Source organism: Lynx rufus, unplaced genomic scaffold (assembly GCF_022079265.1).
Source record: "Lynx rufus isolate CCGP_SWC_20201006 ecotype Redwood Valley unplaced genomic scaffold, mLynRuf1.p SCAF_26, whole genome shotgun sequence".
Taxonomy (NCBI): domain Eukaryota; kingdom Metazoa; phylum Chordata; class Mammalia; order Carnivora; family Felidae; genus Lynx; species Lynx rufus.
In genome coordinates this window covers 15,125,488-15,151,660 of record NW_025814841.1, presented here as the reverse complement: position 1 = coordinate 15,151,660, position 26,173 = coordinate 15,125,488, and the positions used below count along the sequence as shown (strand labels likewise).

The 26,173-nt window shown below is 40.1% G+C and overlaps 1 protein-coding gene across 1 annotated transcript in view; it reads left to right on the top strand.

Annotated features, from left to right (window-relative positions):
• The window catches only part of NECAB1 (N-terminal EF-hand calcium binding protein 1), a 191,792-nt gene that overhangs the window by 28,208 nt on the left and 137,411 nt on the right, over nt 1-26,173 (top strand). The window contains exon 3 of the mRNA XM_047088996.1: nt 8,780-8,888. Within this exon, the coding sequence (XP_046944952.1) occupies nt 8,780-8,888 (109 nt within the window). The remainder of the gene's footprint in view (nt 1-8,779; nt 8,889-26,173) is intronic.

Genomic DNA, 26,173 nt, shown 5'->3' with positions numbered 1-26,173 from the left:
TTTTCTAAATTTCCTCTTTGTCTTTGGCACTCTGTAGTTTTTTTTTTTTTTAACATTTATTTATTTTTGAGATAGAGAGAGACAGAGCACGAACAGGGGAGGAGCAGAGAGAGAGGGAGACACAGAATCTGAAACAGGCTCCAGGCTCTGAGCTATCAGCACAGAGCCCGACACGGGGCTCAAACTCATGGACCGTGAGATCATGACCTGAGCCGAAGTCGGACGCCTAACCGACCAAGCCACCCAGGCGCCCCTGGCATTCTGTAGTTTGAATATGATATGCCTAGGTATAGAATTGCTTAGGTCAGAGTGGGGGGATGTCAACGCAAGAATTTATCCTATTTGGTGCTTTCTGAGCTTCTTGGATCTGTAGTTTGGTTTCTGTCATTAACTTTGGAAAGTTCTTAGCCATTATTCTTATTATTTCAGATATTTCTTCTGCTCTGTCCTCCCTTTTCTTCTTCACCAGTTGCATGTATGTAACACCTTTTGAAATTTCTCAGAGTGCTTAGATGTTCTGTTGAGGTTTTGTTTTTTTTTCAAACTGATTCTTTTCTCAGCTATATCAAGTTCACTGATGAGCCCATCAGAGGAATTCTTCATTTCTGTGTTTTTGATCTCTTGAATTTTTTTTTCCTTAGAGTTCCCACCTCTCTGTTTACATTACCCATCTCTTCTCTTTTTCTCCATTAGACCCCTTAACCTATAAATCATAGTTATTTAGAATTTCTTGTTTGACAGTTCCAACATCTGTATCAGATCTGGTCTGGTTCTGATGCTTGCTTCGTATATTCAGACTGTGCTTTTTCTTGCATGTTAGCATTCCTGATAATATTTTTGTGAAAGCCAATCGTGACCTATCAGGTAATAGGAAATGAAATTAATAGGTTTCTAGCTTGAGAAATTATGTTAATCTGGCTGGCTAGGAGTTGGGCAGTGTTTAATGTTTGCTCTGATTGCTAAAGTCTTCAAATTTCTCGTCTTTTTGTCTCCCCCATTTACTTGAGCTTCCTTAAATCCTCCTCCTGAAAAGGAAGCTGAGTCTTCCAGCTCTTTCTCCTGTAGTCCTCTGTATTTATAGGGGATCCATGTTCACTTGATGGTAAGGAATGGAGGAGCAGATGTGTTCTATATTCTTATGATTAAATCTCAGTCTTTTATTGGGTCTGTGTTTCTGGGCTCTGACCTTCACAAGTGTTTCTTAGCTTCCCTTAAGCATATTTGATATGAAGCCTAGAGGGGTCTGCAGTGAGAGAAATGTCCTTTCCCCCAAATGGGACAGGGTTCTGGTAAAAACCTTTGCCCCTGAAGAGTAGACATTGTCATGAAGAGCACTCTGGGTATATTTCATGATTCCCCTTGCTCTTCCCTCTTCCAGAGCTACAAGTTGTTCTTTTTTTTTTTTTTTTTTGTCTCCTCACTATGAGAACCTGGTAGGGTTCCTGGGGGTAAAACCCACGAAAGTGCGGAAGCTCCCTAATGACTGAAGCAGTTTCCCCCTCCTATGCTAGTCTGTACCCAGCCTCCAGCAGCCATCAAAATGACCATGTAAGTGTTCCTGTCAGTTTAGGGCTCCAGTCTCTTCTGCTCCGGGTAAGCAGATCTTGGCCGGGATTCTCTGGTTTTGCCTGTTTCTCAGATTTTGGAGAATGGTTTGCCCTGCGACCTCAGTTCTCTGATGAGTCCGAGAAAAGTCAGTGATTTTCAGTCTGTTCAGATTTTTGCTGTTCTAAGGTCGGAAGCGATAATGGCTAAGGTCTTGACGTATCGGAGCTGAAATCAGCAGAGTTTCTATTTCATTTCCATGTATATATTGTCAGTAACTTGTTTTAAATCACATTTATAATAAGTTTGACAGGTGGGGGCTATGTAGAGATAAGGAAGTTAATGCACAATAATATTAAAGCAATGTATAAAGTGATATGTACATTTAATAGAAAGTGTTTAATCTGTTATATTTAATCAAATATTAGCATTAATTTTTTCTTAATTTACAATTTAAGTACATCATTTTAGAAACAAGGTTGATATTTTTTATTTCTGCCTCTAAAAATCTGCATGTGTATGTGAAGTATATGCTATTCTTTGTGTGCTGAACTCAGTAATGCTTTCCAGGGGTTCATTTTGTACAAGGATGCTGCTGTCATTTTTGAAGACGTTTTGGTGTTTTAATCTTGATAAACTACAATATTTAAAGTTCAAAAATGTTAAAGAAACACATGAGAGAAAATCCAGTGTTTTGAGAGAATAACCATTTAAATGATCACAAAAACTAGATTAAAATTGTGATAGTGGCAGGGGCGGGAAATGCTGAGATCAATGCTCTAGTTGTTGGCATATTTGTGAAAGAAAAAAACTTGAAGGCAAAATTAAATGAGTGTTTAAAGAGACTCTTTTTTTTTCAAAGAAGCACCAGCTCTAGGATATATAAAAACTTATTACGTAAGAACATAAATGAAAATTTCTATTTTTATTTTTATTTATTTATTTTTAATTTTTTGTTAATGTTTATTTATTTTTGAGACAGAGAGAGAGAGAGCATGAACAGTGGAGGGTCAGAGAAAGAGGGAGACACAGCATCTGAAACAGGCTCCAGGCTCCAAGCTGTCAGCACAGAGCCTGACACGGGGCTCGAACCCACAGACTGCGAGATCATGACCTGAGCCGAAGTCGGGCGCTTAACCGACTGAGCCACCCAGACGCCCCTAAAATTTCTATTTTTAAATAAACATATCAAATACCCATTATTCTGTGTGTTCTCAATAAATACTTTTCAAGAAAGAGAACAAAATGAGAATTAATAATACATAATGGTCTTGGCTTAGCGAAACCAAACACGTAAATCCGTCCAAAAATTGTATCTACCGTTGTTGAACTCTTAACTATGTGCTAGGTACTGTGCTAAGTGTTTTCTCTATAGCCTCTTGATCCTTGCAGTCGCCAAGCATTTATAAAATCTGAAACTTAAAAGATTTAGTTGGCATTTCCAAATTCTGTTCTGGGTCCTCTTCTTTCTCCCTGTAAGCATTTTCCTTGGGAGCATGAACTCACTTCTAGGACCTCAATTAGTATGTATTGATAATTCCCAAGTATCTCTTCATCTTCCTCTCTCTCTCTCTCTCTCCTTCTCCTTTTTTCTTTTTTTTTTTTAATTTTTAATGTTTATTTCTGAGAGAGAGACAGAGTATGAGCAGGGGAGGGGCAGAGAGAGAGGGAGACACAGAATCCGAAGCAGGCTCCAGGCTCTGAGCTGTCAGCATAGAGCCCCATCTGGGGCTCGAACCCACGTAGCATGAGATCACGACCTGAACTGAAGTTGGATGCTTAACTGACTGAGCCACCCAGGCGCCCTATCTCCTTCTCCTTTTCTATACCCATATGACACTCCTGCTTGCTGGATGCCTCTCCTTATTCCACAGGTACATCTAGTTTCAATAGGCCAAAGAGCACTCTACCCCATGCTTTTTGCGTTGGCAATGAATGGAGATATCAACCATCTGATTACTCCGTGCTGGAAGGGTATCATTTTTGATTTATTGTACCCTCTTATCTATCACCTCTAACTGATCACCAGTTGCTGTTGATTCTAGTTCTGAAACAAATTACTAATCTGGCTGCTTACCTTGCGTCCTTACTGTCTCTACTGAAGTTTACATCACCATTGATTCTTACTCTAACTACTGCAGTGACCTCTACTGTGTCTTCTCATCTGATGGCACACCTCTCCACTCCATTCTACCCACTGGTAACCACATCAAAGTTTCTAATAAGACAGTGGCTCCTCTTGGGGTAAATTCAGATATCATTGCCGTGGTTTTTGTGGTTTTTCATGATACTGACTCTCTGTGTCTCACTCTCTGGCTTCTCCATCTTCCCACTCAGTATGTTGTCTTTTCTCCAAGCTTTATTGATGCATAGTTGACAATTTAAGATTATATGTGTTTAAAGTATACAACTTGATAATTCGATATACATATGTGTTGTGAAATATTCGGTACAATAAAGCTACTTAACATACTCATCACCTCACATAATTACTCTTTTTTTATGGTAAAAACTCTCAACATCTGCAGTCTTAGAAAATTTCAAGTATGCAATACAGTATCATTAACTGTAGTCATGTTGTTGTACATTAGATCTGATTTTTTCTTTTCAGGTCCCAACCTATATTGTTTCTTGCCTCCTAGCTTTGTAGTTGGCATTTCCTCTACCTGGAATACTCTTCCCCTTTACAGATATTTCCCCCTTAACCCCTATTTTTCATTTGTATCTCAGCTGAAATGTCATACAGTTTGGGAAGCCTTCCCTGTACACTTACATCTGGGTTAGCTTTCTTTTCTACATGGTCCCCCATCATCCTGTGTCCCCTAGAATTGCCCTTATCATGTGGTATTTGGCTGTTTATTTGCTACAACATCCATTATAATTACAAAATCCTTAAGGGCTTGCCTACCTATATTCTTAGCATAAAACAGTGTGGGAACATAGTAGGGTCTAAGTAAAAAACTCATGAGAGAATGGATGGAAGTGCTATACTAGTAAATGCCAAATCTGTGTTAAAAACTCAAGAGTTTCTTTGTTCTAAGACTGCTGTAAGCAATTGCACTCTGCTACCTCCATCTCAAAAATCAATGGAATGTAGAGTATAAGACCAGAATACTTCATTTTTTAAAAATTTATTATTTTAGAGAAAAAAAGAATGTGTGAGTAGGGGATGGGGGAGAGGGTGTGGGACAGGCAGAGGGAGAGGGGGAAGGGGGGAAGAGAGAGAGAGAGAGAGGAGAGAGAGAGAGAGAGGAGAGAGAATCTTAAGCAGTCTTTACAGTCAGCACAGAGCCTGAAGTGGAGCTTGATCCCACGACCCTGGCATCATGACCTAAGCTAAAATCAAGAGTTGAACCACTCAACCAAGCCACCCAGGCACCCCAAGACCAGAATACTTTAAAAATAAAACAGAGAGGGGCCAGCTGTGCTCAGGACAAACTCAGGCAAAGCATGCAATTCAAATAGAAAAAGCTGAAAAACCTGTACCCTTTGGTGGTAAATCTTAAAAGATTTATTATCATAGTATATCAGATATCACAAGATTTGGCTAGTCTGTGAGCCAAACCAGTATAAATCAAAGTTTAATTGTGTTCCATTTCAAAAGAAAAGAGCAGGGGGGCGCCTGGGTGGCTCAGTTGGTTAAGCGTCCGACTTCAGCTCAGGTCACGATCTCACGGTCCGGTCCATGAGTTTGAGCCCCGCGTCGGGCTCTGGGCTGATGGCTCAGAGCCTGGAGCCTGCTTCCGATTCTGTGTCTCCCTCTCTCTCTCTGCCCCTCCCCCGTTCATGCTCTGTCTCTGTCTCAAAAATAAATAAACATTAAAAAAAATTTAAAAACAGGAAAATTGAAGATGAAAACAAATATTTTAATAAAATATTAAAATTGTTTGGTTAATGCAGAACACACTAGACAGGGGTATTTTGTCTCCTTTTCCTTCAAAAAAATAATGTAGGGGCACCTCGGTGGCTCAGTTGTTAAGCATCCGACTCTTGGTTTCAGCTCAGGTCATGATCTCATGGTTCAGGGGTTCGAGCCCCGCATAGGGCTCTGTGCTGATGGCATGGAGCCTGCTTGGGATTCTTTCTCTCTCCCTCTCTCTGCCCCTCCTCTGCTCTCTCTCTCTCTCTCTCTCTCTCAAATAAACTTTAAAAAAAACTGTAATACTATTGTCTGACATTAAGGCATTAGTCTACAAATATTCCAAAGTAACTCTTTACAATTCCTTATTTAAAAGTATGGCAGCCTGAATTTAAGACTTCCAGGAGTCTTGAACGTGGTAAAAACTGGCTTTCAAAATATAGTTTCCATCCTTCAAGTCAGGACTATAATTGAGTGACTGCTTTTTCTTATAATATTTTTTCTAATAAGAATTACAAAGCAAAAAGATTTTTAGCCCTCATAGAATCATCAGAGCACTTGTTGTTCAGTGCTTTCATTTGATAGTGTTTACATTATCACTGGAACTTCCCTACTTATGGTGATTATAAAGCAGTATTATAGAGGCTTACCCTGTCCATAGGGTGCTCAGGCAGCTTAAGTTTTCTAATAGCCTGGTTCAGTCCACCTGAGAACCATCAAATACTCACCAAGGAAAACATATTCCACTATGAATATGTATGTATTAAATTTGTTACAAATTTCCATGGTAGAGTTGGAAATAGTGGGTTGGTTTCTGTCTTTCTCCCTCCCTCCCCCTTCCTTCCTTCCGTCCTTCCGTCCTTCCTTCCTTCCTTCCTTCTGTCCTTCCTTCCTTCTGTCCTTCCTTCCTTCCTTCCTTCCTTCGTTCCTTCCTTCTTCCTTCCATCCTTCTTTCCTTCCGTCCGTCCTTCTGTCCTTCCTTCCTTCCTTCCTTCCTTCCTTCCTTCCTTCCTTCCCTCCTTCCCCTTTCTTACCTTTCTTGCCTTTCTTTCACATATACCTAGATGTGGTTTGTGTCCAGTTCCCCAACCTGGTGACATATTTTTTGTCAAAATAAGGAGATACACAGTAGAGATACTATTCTACCATCTAGTGTGGAATGTACATCAGGTTACATGGAACCAAAGTTTAAAATAGTCATTTGAGACAATGACACTAAAACAGCCCATCCAAAAGCATAAATACAAAAGTGGACAATACAATACAAAATATAAAATTGATGAGCCTCGTGGATTCAACTTTATCTTACGATGGATTGCTTCAGTGTTTGAATGACTGAGCTAGACTGAGGTAGGCTGGTCCAGCGGGCCTCTAGGAGTGAGGAACTCATTCTCTGAATTATGCAGGTCAGGTTTTTTGTGACCTCTCGTGCTATTTCTGCCCAGTTAGCTATCGCCAAGAATTAACCAGAAGATTGGTTTAATTCACTTATTAGGTTAAACAGTAAAATGATACGCAATTTTAAAACTCTCAAGGGTCTTTAAATTTATATTTTGCAAATAAGGATTTTTGAAAGTGGATCTGAGAAAGAAGGTCATTCAGTGATGAAGTCTGTTGTGTCCTTTATTTTAAGCGTTACTGTGGGGAAGAGTCTTACAGGTCACGAAAAATCCTGATTCCTTCACTGCCTCACCCCTCCATGCCCTCTCTGAGATTCGGATTCTCTAGTAGGGCCCAGGAATCCACATTTTAACTGAATTAAAATGGTCTGTGGGCCATCTTTAGAGGAAAAAATGAGCTCAGCGGGTCTTGAAGGTCCAATCCTACTAAATCTTATCATCTTTTTCTCAAAGACAAACTCCACTTTGTTCAGTATAGTGTTGGTAGGACCACACGGCAGGAGTTTTGTGACCCTGAGTTCCTCCTCCTTAGTCCGCTGCTGTCTCTTTGTAAAGGGAGAGGATCCTTCCATCACGTAAGTCATCTGGCAGCTTCCTGAAATAACTAGCAAACCAGCTTCTTGCACAGAAGGAAGGATGCTTTCCTTTTCGCTCATGTCCATTCACTCCCTTACATTCTGTGCTGCTGTATCATGTAGAGATCTTTTACTTTCATCTGTTATTAATGTGTTTCTTCCATCTCTGCTTATCCAGATTTACCTGTTATTGAAAGTCACGTGCAAAAGTTACTGACACTGCTCGTGCCCCCAAATGAAAGATCTTGTATTGCCCCGACTCCCATACATTCCAAAGTGTATCTCTTGTTGCACTTACTGTGTTTTACTGTGTAACATATTTACGCTTATGCCTACGCCTCTTATCTCTTTTTATTAGACTCCCTGATTTGATTGTCATTTACTTTTGTATCCCACAATAAGTAAAATGTGTTTGTGTTTAAACGTGTTCATTTGTTTGAATCATAAAGGAATGAACACAGTTTGTTGGATTGCAATAACAATTCTGAAATCTACATGATTATTTAATGAGTATTCACTTGGGGCGCCTGGGCGGCTCAGTCGGTTAAGCGTCCGACTTCAGCTCGGGTCACGATCTCGCGGTCCATGAGTTCGAGCCCCGCGTCGGGCTCTGGGCTGATGGCTCGGAGCCTGGAGCCTGCTTCCGATTCTGTGTCTCCCTCTCTCTCTGCCCCTCCCCTGTTCATGCTCTGTCTCTCTCTGTCTCAAAAATAAATAAAACATTAAAAAAAATTTTTTTTAAATAATCAGTATTCACTTATTAAACATCTGTTTATTCTGTAACCTGCTAGGTCCTATAGATGAAGACAAAACATCTGAATAATTGACTCTGTATTAGGCTTTTATTTGGTTGTGCGGATATATTTTTGGTATATTTAGTTAAATTGTTTGTTAAATGTAAAAATAAATGAACCCAAACATACTTAAAACCATGAAGACTTATTTCATCAGGGAGTAAATGTCTGAAGTCCATGTACTATAAAAATGTATTAAATTATTTTTCTTTTTAACACCTTCAATTATTCTTTCTTTTTTATTTTTTAAAGTTCTTTTTGACATTTATTCATTTTTGAGAGACAGAGAGAGGCAGATTGTGAGTAGGGAAGAGGCAGAGAGAGAGGGAGACACAGAATCTGAAACCGGCTCCAGGCTCTGAGCTGTCAGCACCGAGCCCAAACGTGGGGCTCGAACTCCCAAACCATGAGATCATGACCTAAGCCAAAGTCAGATACTCAACCAACTGAGCCACCCAGGCGCCCCTCCTTCTTTTTAAATAAATGTGTGTACATGCACAAATAAACCGGCATAAGCATTTGAGCCAAGATTTTAAAATTAAAAGACAAAACGATATACAAAGTTGAAATGATTTGCTTATCTTCTGTGTGTTCTTACCATTTCAGATGATGGAAAATTGTCCTTTGAAGAATTCAAAGCGTATTTTGCAGATGGTGTTCTGAGTGGAGAAGAATTACATGAGCTTTTCCATACCATTGATACACATAATACCAAGTAAGGAACTTTTTATCATTGGATTCTGTAAGTGATGTAGAGAAGGTGTGAACAAGTATGTACTGATGCAGGAGAGAGTAAGGAAATATGTAAAGGGCACATTTTGTAATGTTTACTTCTGTATGTTGACTCTGTTTTGAAGTTTATTTATTTTGAGAGGGAGATAGAGAGTGCACTTGCGTGAGTGCACACACGAGTGCACACATGCCCAGGGGAGGGGCAGAAAGAGACAGAGAATCTCAAGCCTCCTCTGAGCTGTCAGCACACAGCTAGCTGGATGTAGTCTGGGTCTGAAGAACCAACCAGGAACCGAAGGGTGAGATCAAGATAGTGACCTTCACGGAAATCAAGAGTTGGTTGCTTAACCGACTAAGCCACCCAGACACCCCTCTGTGTGTTTACTTTTGAGATACCCCCTCTTTAGTAATGGAAATACTCTGAAAAACTGAGCACTGAATTGCAAAACAGTGATCTTCTGTAGGGAGCCCAATTAAAGTAGCTTTAGAGTGTACAGAATATAAAACAAAAGCAAAGATTAGAGATAATTCTAAGTGTGTCATTAATAAGAAAGTAGAATTTTACCTTCTTTCTAGTTTCATCTCAGTTCGCTTCATCTAAAACTTGTTCTGAGGCCATTCTTATATTAGCTTAGTGAAATGTGGAACTGCAGTGATTTTCTGGACAATTCAGATGTGCTTAACTCCAAACCACTATTACCTGAGTCATGCAGGTAATAGAGAACACAGAATTTTTTGCTGAATAATCAATGTATACAGTGATCTATTTTATTTATCTTACATATGTAGGTCCTTCCTTTTCATTAGTATAGCATTTATAAAGCTTCTATTTATATTCTTACTATACTAATGAGGGATTTAGGATATAGAACAACAGAAACGTGCTGTTTGATTCAGGTAATTGATCCAAATCACATTATTTGTAACAGTCGTGATTACAGAATTCTAATGTGGAAGATGCGTCATTTCAGCCATGCCTGGAGACCCATCAGTGTGTTTCCTATTTGAACAATCACTGTCTTGCTTTAGGCAAAGTGTCGAGATGGTTCCAGGCAGTGAGCCAGCTTGCCAAGAAAATGCTCTTGGGCAACATCGAGGCATAGACTCTTTTCTGTGGAGAACTAATAAGAAAAATTAAAAGATTAAATTCACTTTCCTCAAGCAGTGGAAAATTTTTTAAATACTCAGTCTGTAAGTTTCTTCTGTTGGAATTTCAAATTCCCTATGAAACAGCTTCATTAGCTGATAACTGTGTCAGAAGTTTCATTCTGTTCAACAAATCTAAGTCCCTAGTGGGTGTGGGTTGGTATAACATGGAACCCGCTTATGGTTTGTGAAACAATAGACCCACTAACAAGTCATTTTTATGATATCATAGCCACTGTGACTGAGGCATATATAGGACACTGTGGGATAACACAGTGGGGCGGGGAATTTTAGCCTAGTTTGATAAACTCTAGGAATGTTCCTAGGATTAGGTAGCCAGGGGCTGAGTCTTTATGGGAGAGCAGAAACTAATTAGGTAAAGAATGGAATGAGGAAATATTCCAACTAGAGGAAAAAGCATAAGAAAGGATCTGAAAGTATAAGGTGGATGGGAGTAATAAGTATTTATGTTATCGGCATCATCAATTGTAAGGCTGAGAGTGGGAGGAGAAAAATCTGGAAAGGGAGGAATGGGCCAGGCAAGAAGGGGTGTGCACTCTGAGATGCAAAAGTGCTTCAAGTTTAAACTACAGGCCAGGAAATGCCCTTAAAGTACTTAAGCCAGGGAGCAACATCTTTGTAGGTTATTGTGGTTCTCCTGAAGGACAGAGCTAAGTTGGGGGGGTGGGGGTGAAGGTGGAGAAAGGTCACGAATGTTAGCCCAATTCTTATATTGCTGCTAGGGAATAATGTTTATGCATGGAAGGAAGGAAGCCATGTGAACCATTCTCAGAACTAATACCTGAGTGAAAGAAAGAGCAGAGGCTCCCTTTATGGCTCAGATGTTGGAGGTTAAGATGCTAATACTCCATTATGTATGTTGATTACTTATTCCTCATTATACTTGCTATTAAAGTTTTAACAATATCCAGGTTTGGAACAATTATTGCGAGTCATAATAGCAATCTTAGGTGTCGCAGAGGTTTTTCAAAACACATTTATTCATATTGATGAAAACTAAAGTTTTCAGTAAACCTTATTGGCCTGATTTTGCTATTTTATTTATATATTTATTAGTTGAAATTACTTGGCATAGCCTTAAGATTACATTAATTGCTAAAGAATTATATGCAATGATTTATACAGTAAGTCCAAAGGAGTAATTATTACCACCAGTTGCTTTCATAGATGCATTAGTAAAAACACTTAAGTGTTTTCTGGTAACTGCTTTCTGATAATGCTGGTCAACCTAATCTGGAGCTAAAATATGTTAGAGACTTCAGAATTGTATTCATGAAATTCCTTAAAAAAAAAAAAAAAGAATGTCAGTGTCAGGCTTTGATCTTTTAAGGAGATTGATTCAAACATTGACACAGAAATTTTAGAGCTATATTTCAAGCGAGTGATAATTTTGTCTTTGCATGATCCAAGATTCAATTATTTTAGTGATTGTACTATATGCCATATTTTTTTCCCCTTCCACATGACTTCTAATAAAATATGTTCTTGTATGCTCAGCATCACCAACCATCCTAATTTGATCAAGGGTACAGCTTGGCCTGAAGGAGCCAATTTATACATAGGCTAGACAATGTCATTCAGACTCACTGTCTCATGTTTATGGTGAACCATCAGATTCAGATACAATGAACATCTGCTGCTAAGGCCCCTAGCAGTGCCTGGTTCCTGCCCCTCCTGATGTCTGGTGGTTTAACTTCATCTTGGAGTCTATTAAATCACGATCCACTTAATATACTGCATTTTCTTGAGCTTATTTGAGTAAGATTCTCTTTCTTGCAAAAGTATATGCTAACACAGTATTACCTCCACTCATTTCTGCCATCTCTGGAAACTTTTCTCTTTGCTATAAATATTATATTTGTCGTGTTTTAAATAAATTTTTTAATGTTTATTTATTTGGGGGAGATAGAGTGGGGGAGAGGCAGAGAGAGAGGGAGACACAGAATCTGAAGGAGGCTCCAGGCTCTGAGCTGTCAGCACAGAGCCCGATGCGGGGCCTGAACCCACAACGCACAGGATCACGACCTGGGCCGAAGTCAGACACTCAACCGACTGAGCCACCCGGGTGCCCCTATATTTGCCGTGTTTTAAAAGTGCCGTGTCCACTCTGAAAATATTTGGAAATAAGGAAGGAAAATATTGAGAACATGTCTTGCTACTGAATTCTCCCCTTTTTTTCTCATGAAGAACAGTCTCAAAATATTGTGCTCCTAAAACATTGCTCGATCATGAACAGCGGATATTACTTAGAAATGTCATTGTAACAGTGCCTGTAGTACCACATCATTAAGATATTTTAAATATCAAAAATAAGTACATTATTCCTTGTAAAAGGACATAAAAAACCTATCAGGTAAACCTAGAGATTCTCAGATACCATGTGTTTATAGGTAGCTTTTCAGTGAACAAAACACACACATACAGCTGTGCACTGATTACAAAAGGTTTGGACAAGTTCAAAATATATATATGGCCCTCTCCACATACATTTAGGGAGCAATCTTAATTTACAAATTAAGCTTCCTGTTTTTTTTTCTCTTCCTCTTGTCCATTCATTTCTTTGCTCTCTTACTTTAAAAAATCAGTATGTTCATTCGAGAAATTATGTTTCGCGGATTCCACTGCAGCTTTAAGTGTGCCCTGCGGCCGTTTGGGTCTTTTCAGTCAGATTTCCTCCCCCAATACAAGGAGACTGTAAACAAATACAAAAACAAACCCGAAGACACACGGTCTCCTAAGAACTTACACATTTGAGATACTGCAAAGATTTCTATACGTGGATATTACCAAGATTGTAAATATCTATAGTTCTGAATCACAGAGAATTTCTTTTTTAGTGTATTTCAAAATGAAACCGTCAACCACACATCCCTTTATGTTAAAGTGTTTAGGGAGCTCTGGTCACTTTTCCGGCCTGCACAGTTGCAAGCCTAAGCTCAAAATTCGGTACAGTCTCATTCTAATGAGAGTTCCATGAATCATGCTAATTGTTTGATTAGAATTTTAATAATGAATGATTTGCCAGCAATTGCCACTAATCTACACGTCCTGAAGATTTCACTCAGAGCAGAGACTAGAAATGAAAAGAACCTGAATGACAGTAGGAAAAATTTGAAGACATCAGAAGTCTAAATTTCCATCACCTTTATCCAAAAATTAATTTTAACATTGATATTTTCCATTATGTTTGGATATTTAGAAAATTTTCGTGAGTTTTTTTCTTGAGTAGTGTCGTTGAGTGTAGAACACAAATCCAGCTTTTCCTATGCATGATCCTTGGGATATATGGCATAGCAAAGAAAAAGAAGGTCAAAATGTAAGTTTTTGTCAACAGGGTAAAATATTGTTGAAATTTTTAACTTTCTCAAACTTTAAGCAAAGTGCACACAATCCAATATTCCAAAACATTCTGAAGAATGTTATAGACACCTTATTAAGCCTTTCATGATTTCACAGACTTTTGTCAACCCTCATTTTAACTGTCTTCTTTCTGGGTCAAATATGCCTAATCTTTTTTCCTCTTCTAAAAAAGAAAAAGAATTGTTAATCTCTCATTTTAATTAGCCTTATTACATCTTTTCCGGCTCCATTAAAAGGTTTTGGACACACATTTTTCTCAAATTTGCAAAAGTTACTAGTAAAGTATCTAGTAAAGAATACATAAACCCATAATATTTAAGTTTGGCAAAAGACAATATTAGCAAAAGCTAAATCTACAGCTTTGATAATTTAAAAATTGAAACCACCATATCAGAGAACAGAAATAGATAGAAGGAAGATCATTAGGTCAAGAGGAAACTTCCATGGTTCATCAGAAGTGCTCTTACTCATCAGAAAGCCAGCTTGTCTACATTTTTCAGTCAGAGGAACGCATGAATAAATTAACATAATTCCCTGTGGTGTTAACCATAGCACAGGCGGGGGAAAGATCCCCTAGAGACCAAAAATGATTCTTTCAGAGTACTGCACTTTGGAGTTCCAGATTGTTAAGATAGGCCAAATGGTAGACCAGATGGGAGTTTTGCTCTTAGGTCAGAGAGTGAACACACAGAAAAGCTTCCCAGGGCCTGCAGATGGGGGTTGGGGGGCGGGTTTAACTAGAAATGGACAACTGCCGGCTTCAGGTCGAGTATTCCTCGTTCCAGGCTAAGATGATTTTTTCAGTGCCAATTACTGGGATTTCACCCAATACTTGTTAAATCACTGAAGCACACCAAAGTGACAGAAATATCACCACCTACTAAAAGAGCATAGTCCATCTTGAGCTAGCTCTGAAAGCTTAAAAAGCTCTTTCCTAAACGAAACTGAAAATTTCTCTCTCAACTTCACTTATTTTTCTTAGTTTTGTTCCTTGGGGACATGCAGAATACAAAGATGTTATGACAAGTCTTTCTAATATTTGAAGACAGTTTTATGCACCAATGATGAGATAAAATCCCATAATAATTGGAGAGCAATGATATCAAAGGGTTTGTTCCAGATGGTGGAATTTGGTTCCTTCTGAAACAGAAGGTTGTTCATCTTGTATTTGTGCGTGACAGCAAAATGCTAACTTGATGAGTTGGTTGATGCAGCCACTTTCTCCCTTGAGTTATTCATCACATGCTTAAGTAGACACATATTGTGGGCACAAGGAAAAGAAGGCAGTGTCAGCACCCAAGGAATAAGCAGTGGGTTGGTCTGCAGAGTATGTGGCACAGCTTGTACTGCACTATGACTGGAAAGTTCCCAGCATTTCCATAGTGGGCAAGAGAGATCTTCCTGTTAAAATAACCAGTCCCATCTTTACTGGAACTGAAGACTCAGAAAGCAGCACCCAGACCTAAGTGCCTGGAGAATGGGGGAGATCACAATCGCAGGTGCTAAGCTAAGCAAGTACAGGAAAGAAATCAGAAAAGAGCAAAAGTGGTGTAGCCATATGTCAAGATGTCAAGAGAGTGAAGAGAAAATCAAATTCCAGAGTATAATGGGTAAGACAGAGTGGGCAGACTGGGTGTCCAGAGTTGAGTTTTAGCAATATAGACTGGGCAAAGGAGCTCTGGCCAGAGAGTGTTCCAGGTATTCCAACAAGGCCCAAACTGGCCAGAGAACAAACTAGCACAGAACACAGAGCATTTCCTTGGCTCCATGATCAAGACTTAGCTGTAAGACCTAGGCTGTGGGCTGACCTCTGTCGAGGCATTCAGTAACCTCCCTGGCATAAACAGAGAAAGGCCAGCAGATGTATGCTGTTTCCCAGAGAGAGGCAGGAGTTATCTGTTAGCTATGGCCGATGATTTTAGTTTAGAATGCTTATATGCCAAATGAGTCATGGAGTCAGAGGAACTGTGATGCTAAGAAGGGAGAGAAGAATATTCTTTACGGATTTTCCTCAACTTCTCCTAAGCTCTACTTTGGCTGAAGTCACACTGGGCAGAAGAGAATATAGGAGGCAGGACTTCACCGGTTGTGAGTGACAGAAACATAAATTAAGCTGACCTGAAAAATAATCATCCGACTCCTGTAGCTGAAAAGTCCAGAGATGGGCCTTATGTGTGCTGGAGCTAGTACTCCCAACAGTGGTGCGAGCAATCAGTCTTCCATCAATTCCCACCTCTTCTTTTCTCTGTGTTGGCTGTTCTTTTGAACAGATCCTCTTGCTGAGATGTCAAGAAGAGACTAGAAGCTCTAGGTTCATATTGCCACCAGCTTGGCAAACTCTCAGAGGTTGCTATCCTTTCCCAGTAGTCCCAGCAAAATTCTGATCTTGAACTATGTTAGCTTGACTTGGGTCTCGTGCACATCCCTGAAAAATAACCATTGTTTCCGGGAAAACACGATGTGGAAGAGAATTGGGACGGTATTTTCAGAATAGTGCTGGGCAGGCAGAACTTGTAGATCACCTGCCTACTCAGTCCCAAAGACTTTCCTCTCCCCTCTCATATTTTGGAGGAATATAATCCACTTCCCTAAAAGGACGAGAGGCTGGGCGCAGTTTGAACTCCAGAGAGTTTCTACTGAGTGTGGGGTCATTCAGGGAAATCTGAAGCTCTCTACAATGGAAAGGAATGAAGCCAGGGAGAGGTCTGTTAACAAGCGTGCTGGTCCAGGGTTCTAGTTGCCTACATCTGCTCCCTTCCTGACCATTTGACGTCTCTCCCCCCAGTGTCCCTGTGTTCCCAGACTCTAGAATATTACTAGAATCACACATGCAATGCCGTGTCTTCACTCCTTGTGGTCCTGCCAACTCCTCTGTCTCTTCAGGGACTTCCAAAACTTAGGCGGACTTTGTGGGTGACACCTGTTCTTTATTCCTTTAGTCCTTCTCCATAGTTATCCACCAGTTCTCACATATTGTGTTGTCCTTACTTCTTAAGAATTTAAAAATCGGAGCTATGAACATGGCTAAAAGAAACGTTTTCTGACTATATTCTTTAGAGGCACACTTTGTGCCTCATTATCAGGGACCAAAAACTGAAGTCTTACAATCTTACTAGACCTATCTTTCCAGTTATTGGTTCCATTTGGCCATTAGCACCTACCTGTGGCCATCAAATGTACTTATTATTCACCTGTTTTTCAGATGTGCCTTTCACTTCAATCATCTCTGAAACCTATTTACTTTCTTTGAGCATCTCTAGCTCATAAGGATATGAGGAGAAAAAGACAGGCTGTTTCCTGTGAGTTCCTTTTAAAATTGTTTACTTTCCTCTGAAGGCATTTCCTCAACACTGCCAACACTTTCTCCCAAATCAGGCCATTCCACAATCTGCAGTGTTGATTGAGCTGAGGATTCTTTCCTGGAGGAAAAGTGAGGACTCAACAAATCTACTTTATAATTAAGAAGATTAGCATAGTTTAGGGGATTTATAAAGGAGAGGATTTTAAGGAGATTTTTCTTCACGTGATGTGGAAATGGGTTCTCTTTAGTTATAATTTCTACAAGAAATTGGTTTCCGTTTTCTCTGACCAAGACGGTAGACAAGCTAAATTTTGTGTCAGGGCAGTTCATATATAATTTCTAAAAAAATATTTAATTTTTAATGGAATAAAAAAGTTACAGTTATTGTCTATGTGCCAGGCACTTACATCATCTTATTTAATCTTCACAAAAAACGCATAAAAAGGTATTATTACTGTTTACAACCCACAGTTCAGGAATCAGATATAGAAAGTTGAGTAACTCGCCCAAGTTTACACACATACATTTTGAAAGAGCCTAGGATTATCTCAGGGGTAACTAAAAACCAAACTCCAGCTCATTGTCATGCCACTTCAGTAAATTTTCAGATTTTCCACTACTTATTGTGTCCTACCAGAAATCAAAATATTCCAGGGGCGCTTGGGGGCTCATTTGGTTAGGCTTCTGACTCTTGATTTCAGCTCAGGTCATGATCTCACAGTCCTGAAATTGAGACCCATGTCGGGCTCCATGCTGAGCATGGGGTCTGCTTAAGATGCTCTCTCTCTCCCCCCCCTTCTGCCCCTCTCCCTTGCTCTCTCTCTCTCTCTCAAATTAAAAAAAAAAAAAAGGAAAGAAAGAAATCAAAATATCCCAAAGCCAATTTAAAAAATCGCTTTCAGGTATTTTCCTTTTGATAAAGAGGTGCTTCATTCTCTAGCAGTAGAGTATATTTGGATGTACAGTATAGGGGTAATTGCCTTAATTGCTGCCTTAATCTCTTCCCTTTTTATAATCATTATGTAGGATTTTTACAGTGTGGGAGTCACCACAATGTAGAGGTGTTATTCTTTTTCTTTGTGGACATTATTTCTATTCCTTGCACATTTTCCCTCCCTCCACCCTGCCGTTATATGTGGAATTCATCTCCTACTTTTGGACTTAGTTCGTTACCACCCTCCACTCCATCACTTTACATTTGCCTCATTTTCTCCATTGTTCTTCAGACCACTCACGGAGTTTTACTGTTTCCTTTAATCATTCGTGTTAAAGGCTTCTGCTTTCAAGCTGTTTCAGATCATCTTATGTTTTAACCTTATCTAGAGAACTCTTTTCTGGTTGTCATCTCCTCCTCCCAATAAAGAATGTGAATTCTCTTTTGATTTTTACTCAATTCACTTCACATCAGCCATAACACAGTTGCTGATGGCAAAGTAAAAATCGATTACTACTCGAAATAAAAGTTGATTCCTGAGGAATCTAAATGAATTTTTTATTCATATAAATGCAGTATTCTTTCTGACGTCACCAATATCCACCAAATGGACGAAATCAGATCAGTAAAGTGTTAACCCTAATCTTTTAAAAATACACGAAGCTTACTTCTTGGATGGTTTCCTCTCTTCCTCATCCACCAATGCACCAACCAGTTCTGTCTTCTTCCCCCCCCCCCCACCAGCTCATTCATCTTATGAATCCATCTAACTCTCTTTATGGTCACTACCCCTACCTAAATGCAAGCTTTCTCCCTTTTACAGCTGCATTGTTCTCAAAATGGTCACTTTGGTGGAGTACTTGCAATTTTTTTCTCTATGATGTTCCCAGGTTTCAGAATCTTTGAAATAAGTATAGATTACAAATAACCTGAAAGTGATTGCTTCCTTTTGAAATGAATTTTGTCAAGAGCAATCTCTTAAGGAAGATATTTTGCCCTATAATAATTATATAAATACCACATACTTACTGTAAAAAAAGAATTCAAATAATACAGAAATCATAAGAAAGAGCATAAAAATACCCAAAATTTCACCACCTTGACTTAACTACCAATAGCATTTGGTCACCATTCTTCTACTGTGTGCATTCTGTTCTAATCATAGAAAGCTGTTTTCTTCTATTTCTTCTCCTTTCCTACTATCCGCTCCTATCTTACCCCACATGACCAATCTCTACCACTGAGACTGTGGTCTTCTATCTTTTTCCATATTTAAATAATCGTATACATATCTATACGCCTCTTGAAAACCTTCCCTGACCTTTCTTATTAGGTTACATTTCTCATTCTGCTTTCTCCTTGCGGCGTGTATCTCTTTTCCAAAGCACTTACATAAACTACAATTTTATGCTTGTTCCATGTTTATTTGATTGATGCTGCCCTCCCCAGTCTAAACGACACGAAGGCAGAAGTCATGACTGTCTTGCTTTCCATGGATTCCAGACCCAGCACCGTCTCTAATATATGTTATGAGCTCATTGAGAAGGGATAGATTCCTGCCTCCCCCTATCTCATGCTGTGCACTTTGCCTGAAGAGCCTCGCCCCTCTCCTCTGCCTAGTAGAGTTTTCTAGCTGTCAAAGTCCACCCAATTCCAGAAAAGCAATGTTGCAGTGTGGAAAAAACTCAGGAACTGGTCAAGCTTAGGCTTAAATCCTTCCACTATCTAGCAGTAAGGACTATGGATGGCCATCGCTCTTTATTGAACCTTAATATTATTGGCTGCAAAATAGATCCAAGGTAGAGACTCATTTTGTGAAGTTTAACGATAATATGTAAAGACCTGCCATTAAATCATAATCATGATTATTATTGTTAAGATGTATTTACTAACCTTTCCTTCTTTCCTGATTGTCTTTTTTGTCCACATTTCTGTAATTGCCATTTCATAGGGTACCATTTAATTATATATCTGTTGTTATTTTTTGCTAATTGTTTCATGAACATGTTAATTTTGTCACTAAATCTAAATCATACAGTCCTTTCAGGCAAGAATATGGTTTTCTGCTATTTCCACTAATTGTTATAATACACTCAATAAGTACTTGGTTAGTTGACTAATTCTTCTAGGAATGGAGTATATTGATTAGATGTAAGAAAAGCATACAAAGGCACATTGTTGGTGATTTTTAGAGTTGAGATCCTGGCTGACTGATGATAGAAAGGATGACGCTACTGACAGATCCGGTCAAATAATAACTGAGTCTTTTTGAGGGGAATAAAGTAAATAATAAGTCTGACTTTGGACTCGCAATTAAATTTTTGAAAGGTATGTCTCTTTTAAAATAGTTCTCTATGCCCATGAACTAAAAGCCATGAAATGTAATTTTAAAATGTGAATGTGGATTGTTTATTTTAGCAGACAGAAAATATGTTCAAATTAAGAATTTCTCTTTGTCCCAGTATATTTAGTGGATCTGCATTTATATATAAAACAAAGTTTCCCTGCTTTAAAAGAAGCTCCCACTATATAGAATATTGTGTTCTCTTTTCTGTTTTTTTAAGGTTTATGTATTTATTGAGTGGGGGAGGGGCAGAGAGAGAGGAGGAGAGAGAATCCTAAGCAGGCTCTGCACTCAGCACGGAGCCTGATGTGGGGATTGAGATCATGACCTGAGCCAAAATCAAGTGCTGGATGCTTAACTGACTAGGCCACGCAGACACCCCTTCTCTTTTCTGGTCTTAAAAGGTTTCTCAGTAGGGAAAAATAGACTAATTAGCAAAAGCTTTTAGTAGTGAACTCAAACTGTAATAGGAAGAAAGCTGAGCTTGGGTATCAGCTGAACGTTACTGTTCTTGACTCATTCACTAAGGGTTTAATGGCTTAATTTTTAGGTTTTTCTGGGAATCTGTTTTTAATTAAAATAGTTTGCTTTTAGAATAATTAGAATTCTACATGTGGAAAACCATAGGATTTTAATTATTTGCATACAGAACTTTCCCTCCACTTCCCATCCTCACTGCCGTCAGGTTGAAATGAATATAGACTTGAGATTGGCACAAAGAGTCTCTCTCTTGCTCTCTCCCTTACCGTGTATAGTTGCCAAGTGAAAATTCAGATTTGACCTTGACAACTGTTACTCTGGTTGAGTTTGCAGCTTCCAAGAACTTAGTCATTTATCCTTACTTATGTAATAGAATTGGGTGCACTGTCTCTGAGCTCCTGTCTGCATCTAGTTTCTTTCACTCTCTTTTACAATCTCTCCCTCTGTCACTCTCTTCAACTGATTCATCTCTAAACTGGAAGTTGACGGACTATGTCTATACCAGGGTCACTTAAATAGAAATGGATTGTAAGAGGTCTCTACTCTTTGAATTTCTGTGTTGCTATTTATTTAATTGCCTTTGCATTTCTGCTTCTACTTTGAATCCCTAATCCTGGATCCTTGCCCTTTATATTTTACATTTGAAAATCTTTTTATTCTCCATGGAGCTAACTTCTAGTTCATGAAAACTCAAAGGGATTTTATCTTTAATATAGAGTATATTCAGAGAGACATAGTCCAGTGAAAAGAGCATAGTATGAATTCATGAAACATTGTTATCCTCACTGTATTTGATTGGAACTGTTCTGTAGGGTGAAGAAAGTAATGTAGATTTCAAAGCCCATGTTAGAAATCCCCCATTCACAGTCCTAGATTACACAGGAAATCTTTGTCCTTTGGTGGTTATGTAAAGTCTTCCACATAAGATTTCTTAACCTGGTAACATGAATCCCTGGAAATTTAATATAAAATGCTATAGATATTACATATCTTAAATTTGATGGGGAGGGAGGAGAGATGGTCGATTCATTATATCCGACACTCAGTGTTCTGTGCCAAAACAGCAAAGAACAACTACGCAAGACTCGCCTTTCCTCTCAACTTCTAAATCAGCACCCCCCCCGGCCTTTTATGAGTAATTTTATATCAACCCTGATCCAGAAAAAAAAAAAAGAGCTTAAATATTGTAAGAGGCTACCACAGAAACCCACTGAAGTTTCTTGGGAATTCCAGGGAAGAGGATCCTAGAGATTAGGGAGAGAGAGAGAGGCTAATAAATGGAACTTTGAGCTCAGTCTGTGTCTCATACTCTGTCTTGCCCATACAAAATGAACTTTCCATTCTTCCAACAAGTATTAGTGTTTACCTCGTTGTGCTAGATGCTGGGGATATGATGGTGAAGAAGAGATTTATAGTTTGGCCAGGAATGTAGAAAGATGGTAACCTGATCAATTATGACAGGGAGATACAACTGTTTTGGAGTTAGGGGTGGGGACTAACCCAGTCTACAGTCAAGACCTCTTGAAAGTGACTTTTAAGTGCGTGATGAGCTACTATCAAGAAGAGGTGTGGATATGAGTGGGGTTGCAGATGAGAAAAGTTTTAGTCGAAGAGAATGGCATATGGGGAAACAGGTGAGAGGGAGGGTGGCATGTTGGGGGACCTGAAAGGCATGCAGTCTGCTCAAGTTTAAGAGTGTGATGGGGAGAGGGACCAGAGAGACAGGGCCACTTGTGAAAGGCCACTTATGAACCTGTGGGGCATTCGGATTTCTACCCTCAGGTCAGTGTGGAGCCACGAAAGGGTCTTAAACATGGAAGGCACCGGACTAGTTTTCCGATTTAGAAAGATGGATCTTCCCAAAATAAAAGAGGATTGATTAGAGGTGACAAGTCTGGAGACAGAAAGACCAATTAAAAGGCTACTTCGGGGGCGCCTGGGTGGCGCAGTCGGTTAAGCGTCCGACTTCAGCCAGGTCACGATCTCGCGGTCCGTGAGTCCGAGCCCCGCGTCAGGCTCTGGGCTGATGGCTCGGAGCCTGGAGCCTGTTTCCGATTCTGTGTCTCCCTCTCTCTCTGCCCCTCCCCCGTTCATGCTCTGTCTCTCTCTGTCCCAAAAATAAATAAAAAATGTTGAAAAAAAAATTAAAAAAAAAAAAATAAAAGGCTACTTCGGCTATCCTTGAAAAAAGGTTTATCTGAATCATCATTTTGAAAACTAGTCTTTGAGTAGGTTGAAATCTTTCTGGTCTGGAAAGATGTCAGGTACTCAGTAACCCGATAATGCAGAGCAATAATAATGGTGAAAGTTTATGTACCAGATCCTGTTTTAAGAACTTTACATCACTGGGTCACCTGGGTGCCTCAGTCAGTTGAGCATCTGACTCTTGATTTTGGCTCAGATCATGATCCCCAGGTTGTGGGGTCGAGCCCTGCATCGGGCTCCATGCTCAGCAAGGAGTGTGGAGCCTGCTTAAGATTCTCTTTCTCTCTCTGTCTCCGTCTCTCTGTCTTGCTCCTGCCTCTCTCTTACCCCCCCACTCTGCCCGTCCCAGCCACCCCCTGCTCATATGTGCTCTCTCTCTCAAATAAAAGAAATGTTCCATCATTAACTTATTTAATCTTAACAACAGACCATGATTGAGCCCATTTTGCATGAGGAGGCCGAAATACAGAGACTGAGTGATTTTCCCCAAGACACCCAGAGGGTAAGGAGTAAGCCTGGGAAGTCTGGCTCTTAACCACGACTCTATACAGCGGCCTGTTGAGTCATTCTCGGTACACTGCCTCGGTGTCTGGCAGAGCGATATAGTCTTTGCTCTGTTTCTGAAGGACTTGGCCAAGCAAACTTTTCAGTGTTTTACTATCTTTGAATATTAAGTGGCGCTACTAATATTTTCTGGCAGGAAATTGTGAAAACTCACGAAACAAACGTTAAAAAGCAGTTTAGTCTGGCAACCACAGAAGGTGCCACGTAAATACGAGGAGTTTGTTTGACTTGAGTTAGCAGTGCTTGTCAGCGCGGGAATTCGTGACGCGCCAGCTCGTCCATCGCTCGCTCATTGCTGCCTCCTGGGTTCGGGACCAGGGAAGGCGAGGGTGGCTGGGAAGCTGCCCCGTTCAGGTCGTTCTCTGCCCACTGTCCTGACTCTTCTGCGAGGGCAGGGGCACCGGTAGCCTCGATGAATGGAAATCTAATATTTCAAGAGGTGTTAGCCTGGAAGAACAAAAATACTTGTGGTGAAGCTATCAATTTAGTGACCAAGTAGTTGAAGCAGTTGATCGGAAGATGTGTGTGGAAATGACCTATTTTGGGCAGAGAGCCTTCGGAGATTAAACTCTCCCTTTCTGAAGAGCCTTAGAAATGCGAACTCCAGTTGACAGAAATTGCTTTTTTCCTAATCATGTCTTCAGGAGGCAACAGTAGCTTGGAAAATGGGCTTCCTTTGAAAAAAGGAGATGAGCACAGTATAGAGATAGAAGAGGGTCAAAAGGGCCTTGATTTCTGTAACAGTAGGAGAATATTGGAGGCTACTTGAGTCTCTGGGTATCACTAAGGAAAGGAAGTTAGGAAATGCCATCCCCGTTAGGGACTTTGCTTCCCCCTCTCTCCTAGTGTTTAAGTTTCACAGCAGTGAAAGTGACATGGAGACTTGTTGCCTAAGACGGCATGGAGAGGGGGAGCTGAGCCTATTGGGTTTGTCTTGAGAGAGAAGAACCTCCTGATGGATAATGGGGTGGTGGCAGCTCGGAATGAAAGGAAAGCAATCTGGATCCTGGAAGGAATTATTAGAAAAGGGTACTCCAGAGGTGGCTCAGGCCTGAGAGTTAATGGGGGACACTTAAGTGTCAGGACCCCATGCAGTGCAAAAGTAGATTCTGGAAAATTCCACCGGGTGGGTCACAGAGAGCCTCCTAAAATGGTGATCTCAAAGGTTCACTTTTGTCCTTGGGCTTGAAATTATATCCGGTACAAATCTATATGCCTAATAAATAGATCGAAGTTACTGCTTTCTGAATTTTTCCATTGTTTCTCCTCCCTTAAAGACAAGTGCTGGGGAGGAGGGAGGATTGGTTAAGCCGCATCGCACATCGTAGAAGCTGTCTGCAGATGAAAATCGTCAGCGGGCTCTCAAGGGCCTGGCTGTGTGGGTGGGCTTCCTGGTTGCTGTTTGCTGTTTGTTTTACGTGGGCAGGAACAGCTTGTCTGCTACAGCTCTTTGCTCTTCAAGTGAGTCCTGAGCTGTCTAGCTCGGTGCTGTGCATGACTAGAGCTTTTAACCACACTCAGAGGCTTTCCCAACGTAGGACATTCTCTGTAAAGCTGCCGTGTTGAGACAATGCAGACATTTAGATGGCTGGAAGAGTTTTCCTTTATTGTCATTCTCAGTGGATCTCAGAACATTACACATGGTTTTTATAGTGTGCGTTCAACTGCACTAAAATTGCTAAGGACTTTCCAGACAGGGCTAATGGTAACGTGACTGCAGGTGCTAGAGAAGCTGCCTTAGAACACGGCAGATGCAGGTAGACAGCAACATGTAAAGTTCGCTGTTTTGTGCCCCTTCCGGAATCATTCCTTTGGCTGAATGGGTGGATTACTACTGGTTTTCTTTTCCTCTTCATATCCAAGAGGGTTGTAAGTGCCACTTGCCCTAGCAAAGGAAGGAGGGAAGAATCTCTTTATGTACTTCTTTATATTTCCTCTTTTTTTTAATGTTTATTTATCTTGGGAGAAACGCAAAGCCCACTGAGGGGCTCGATCTCACGAACCACGAGATCATGACCTGAGCTGAAATCAAGAGTGGGACGTTTAAGCAACCGACTGAGCCACCGAGGTGCCCCTTTTACTTTAATTTCTGAAGCAGCTATGATTTACAGGGTCACGAGTGGAAAATCTTTAATATTTTTTTAGTGTGTAGCAGAGAAGTGAGTTGGTGACTTTTCATTGACCCTGTTGCCTGTCGTTAGAACTATTTATTCCATGCTCCTCAACCAGAACAGTGAGACATACTAGGTGACAGGACCCCAAGGATAGTTTCAACACTGAACTCAGAGATTTGTTTCATTTCGCTCAAACAGATTTGTATCGAGCACTGGCTATGGGCTAGAAACTAAAAAAATACAAAATCTAGCATAATTTTTAGACAGAAGTACTTCTTTCCGAGCAGGATGTTTCCTTTCATGTTTTTACATCACTGACAATGTATGTCAAGGGAAAGGAAAACGTGGCTTCTTCAGGGACACCCTAGTCTAACTTTCATTTTACATTTGAGGAAACTGAGTTCAAAGAAGATAAATGACTTCCCAAAATTATGACGGACTCAGCCTGGGCTAGAACCCGTGTCTCCAGAACCCATTCCTATCTCTTTCTATTCGGTGCTGCTTCCTGACTTACAGGAACCAGAAACTCAGGTGGGAAATAGGATATGTAACTTTTTTTTTTTTTCCTATAAGTTAACTTAATTTCTGTTTCAAGCCTCCATTCTTCTGGGTGGTGGAAATTTAATCGTAATCCTGGGGTTTGTGTAGGAGTATAGCGCCTCACCTAGCACAAGATCATGAGAGAAGAGGGGCATCTGTTTGTCTCTGTTCAGCTCTCCATTCAGTGTCTGCAGTGGTGTTTTCCTTCCCACCTGATCTTTGGTCGTGAGTCCAGGCAGGTCCCGTGCACATTCCCTTG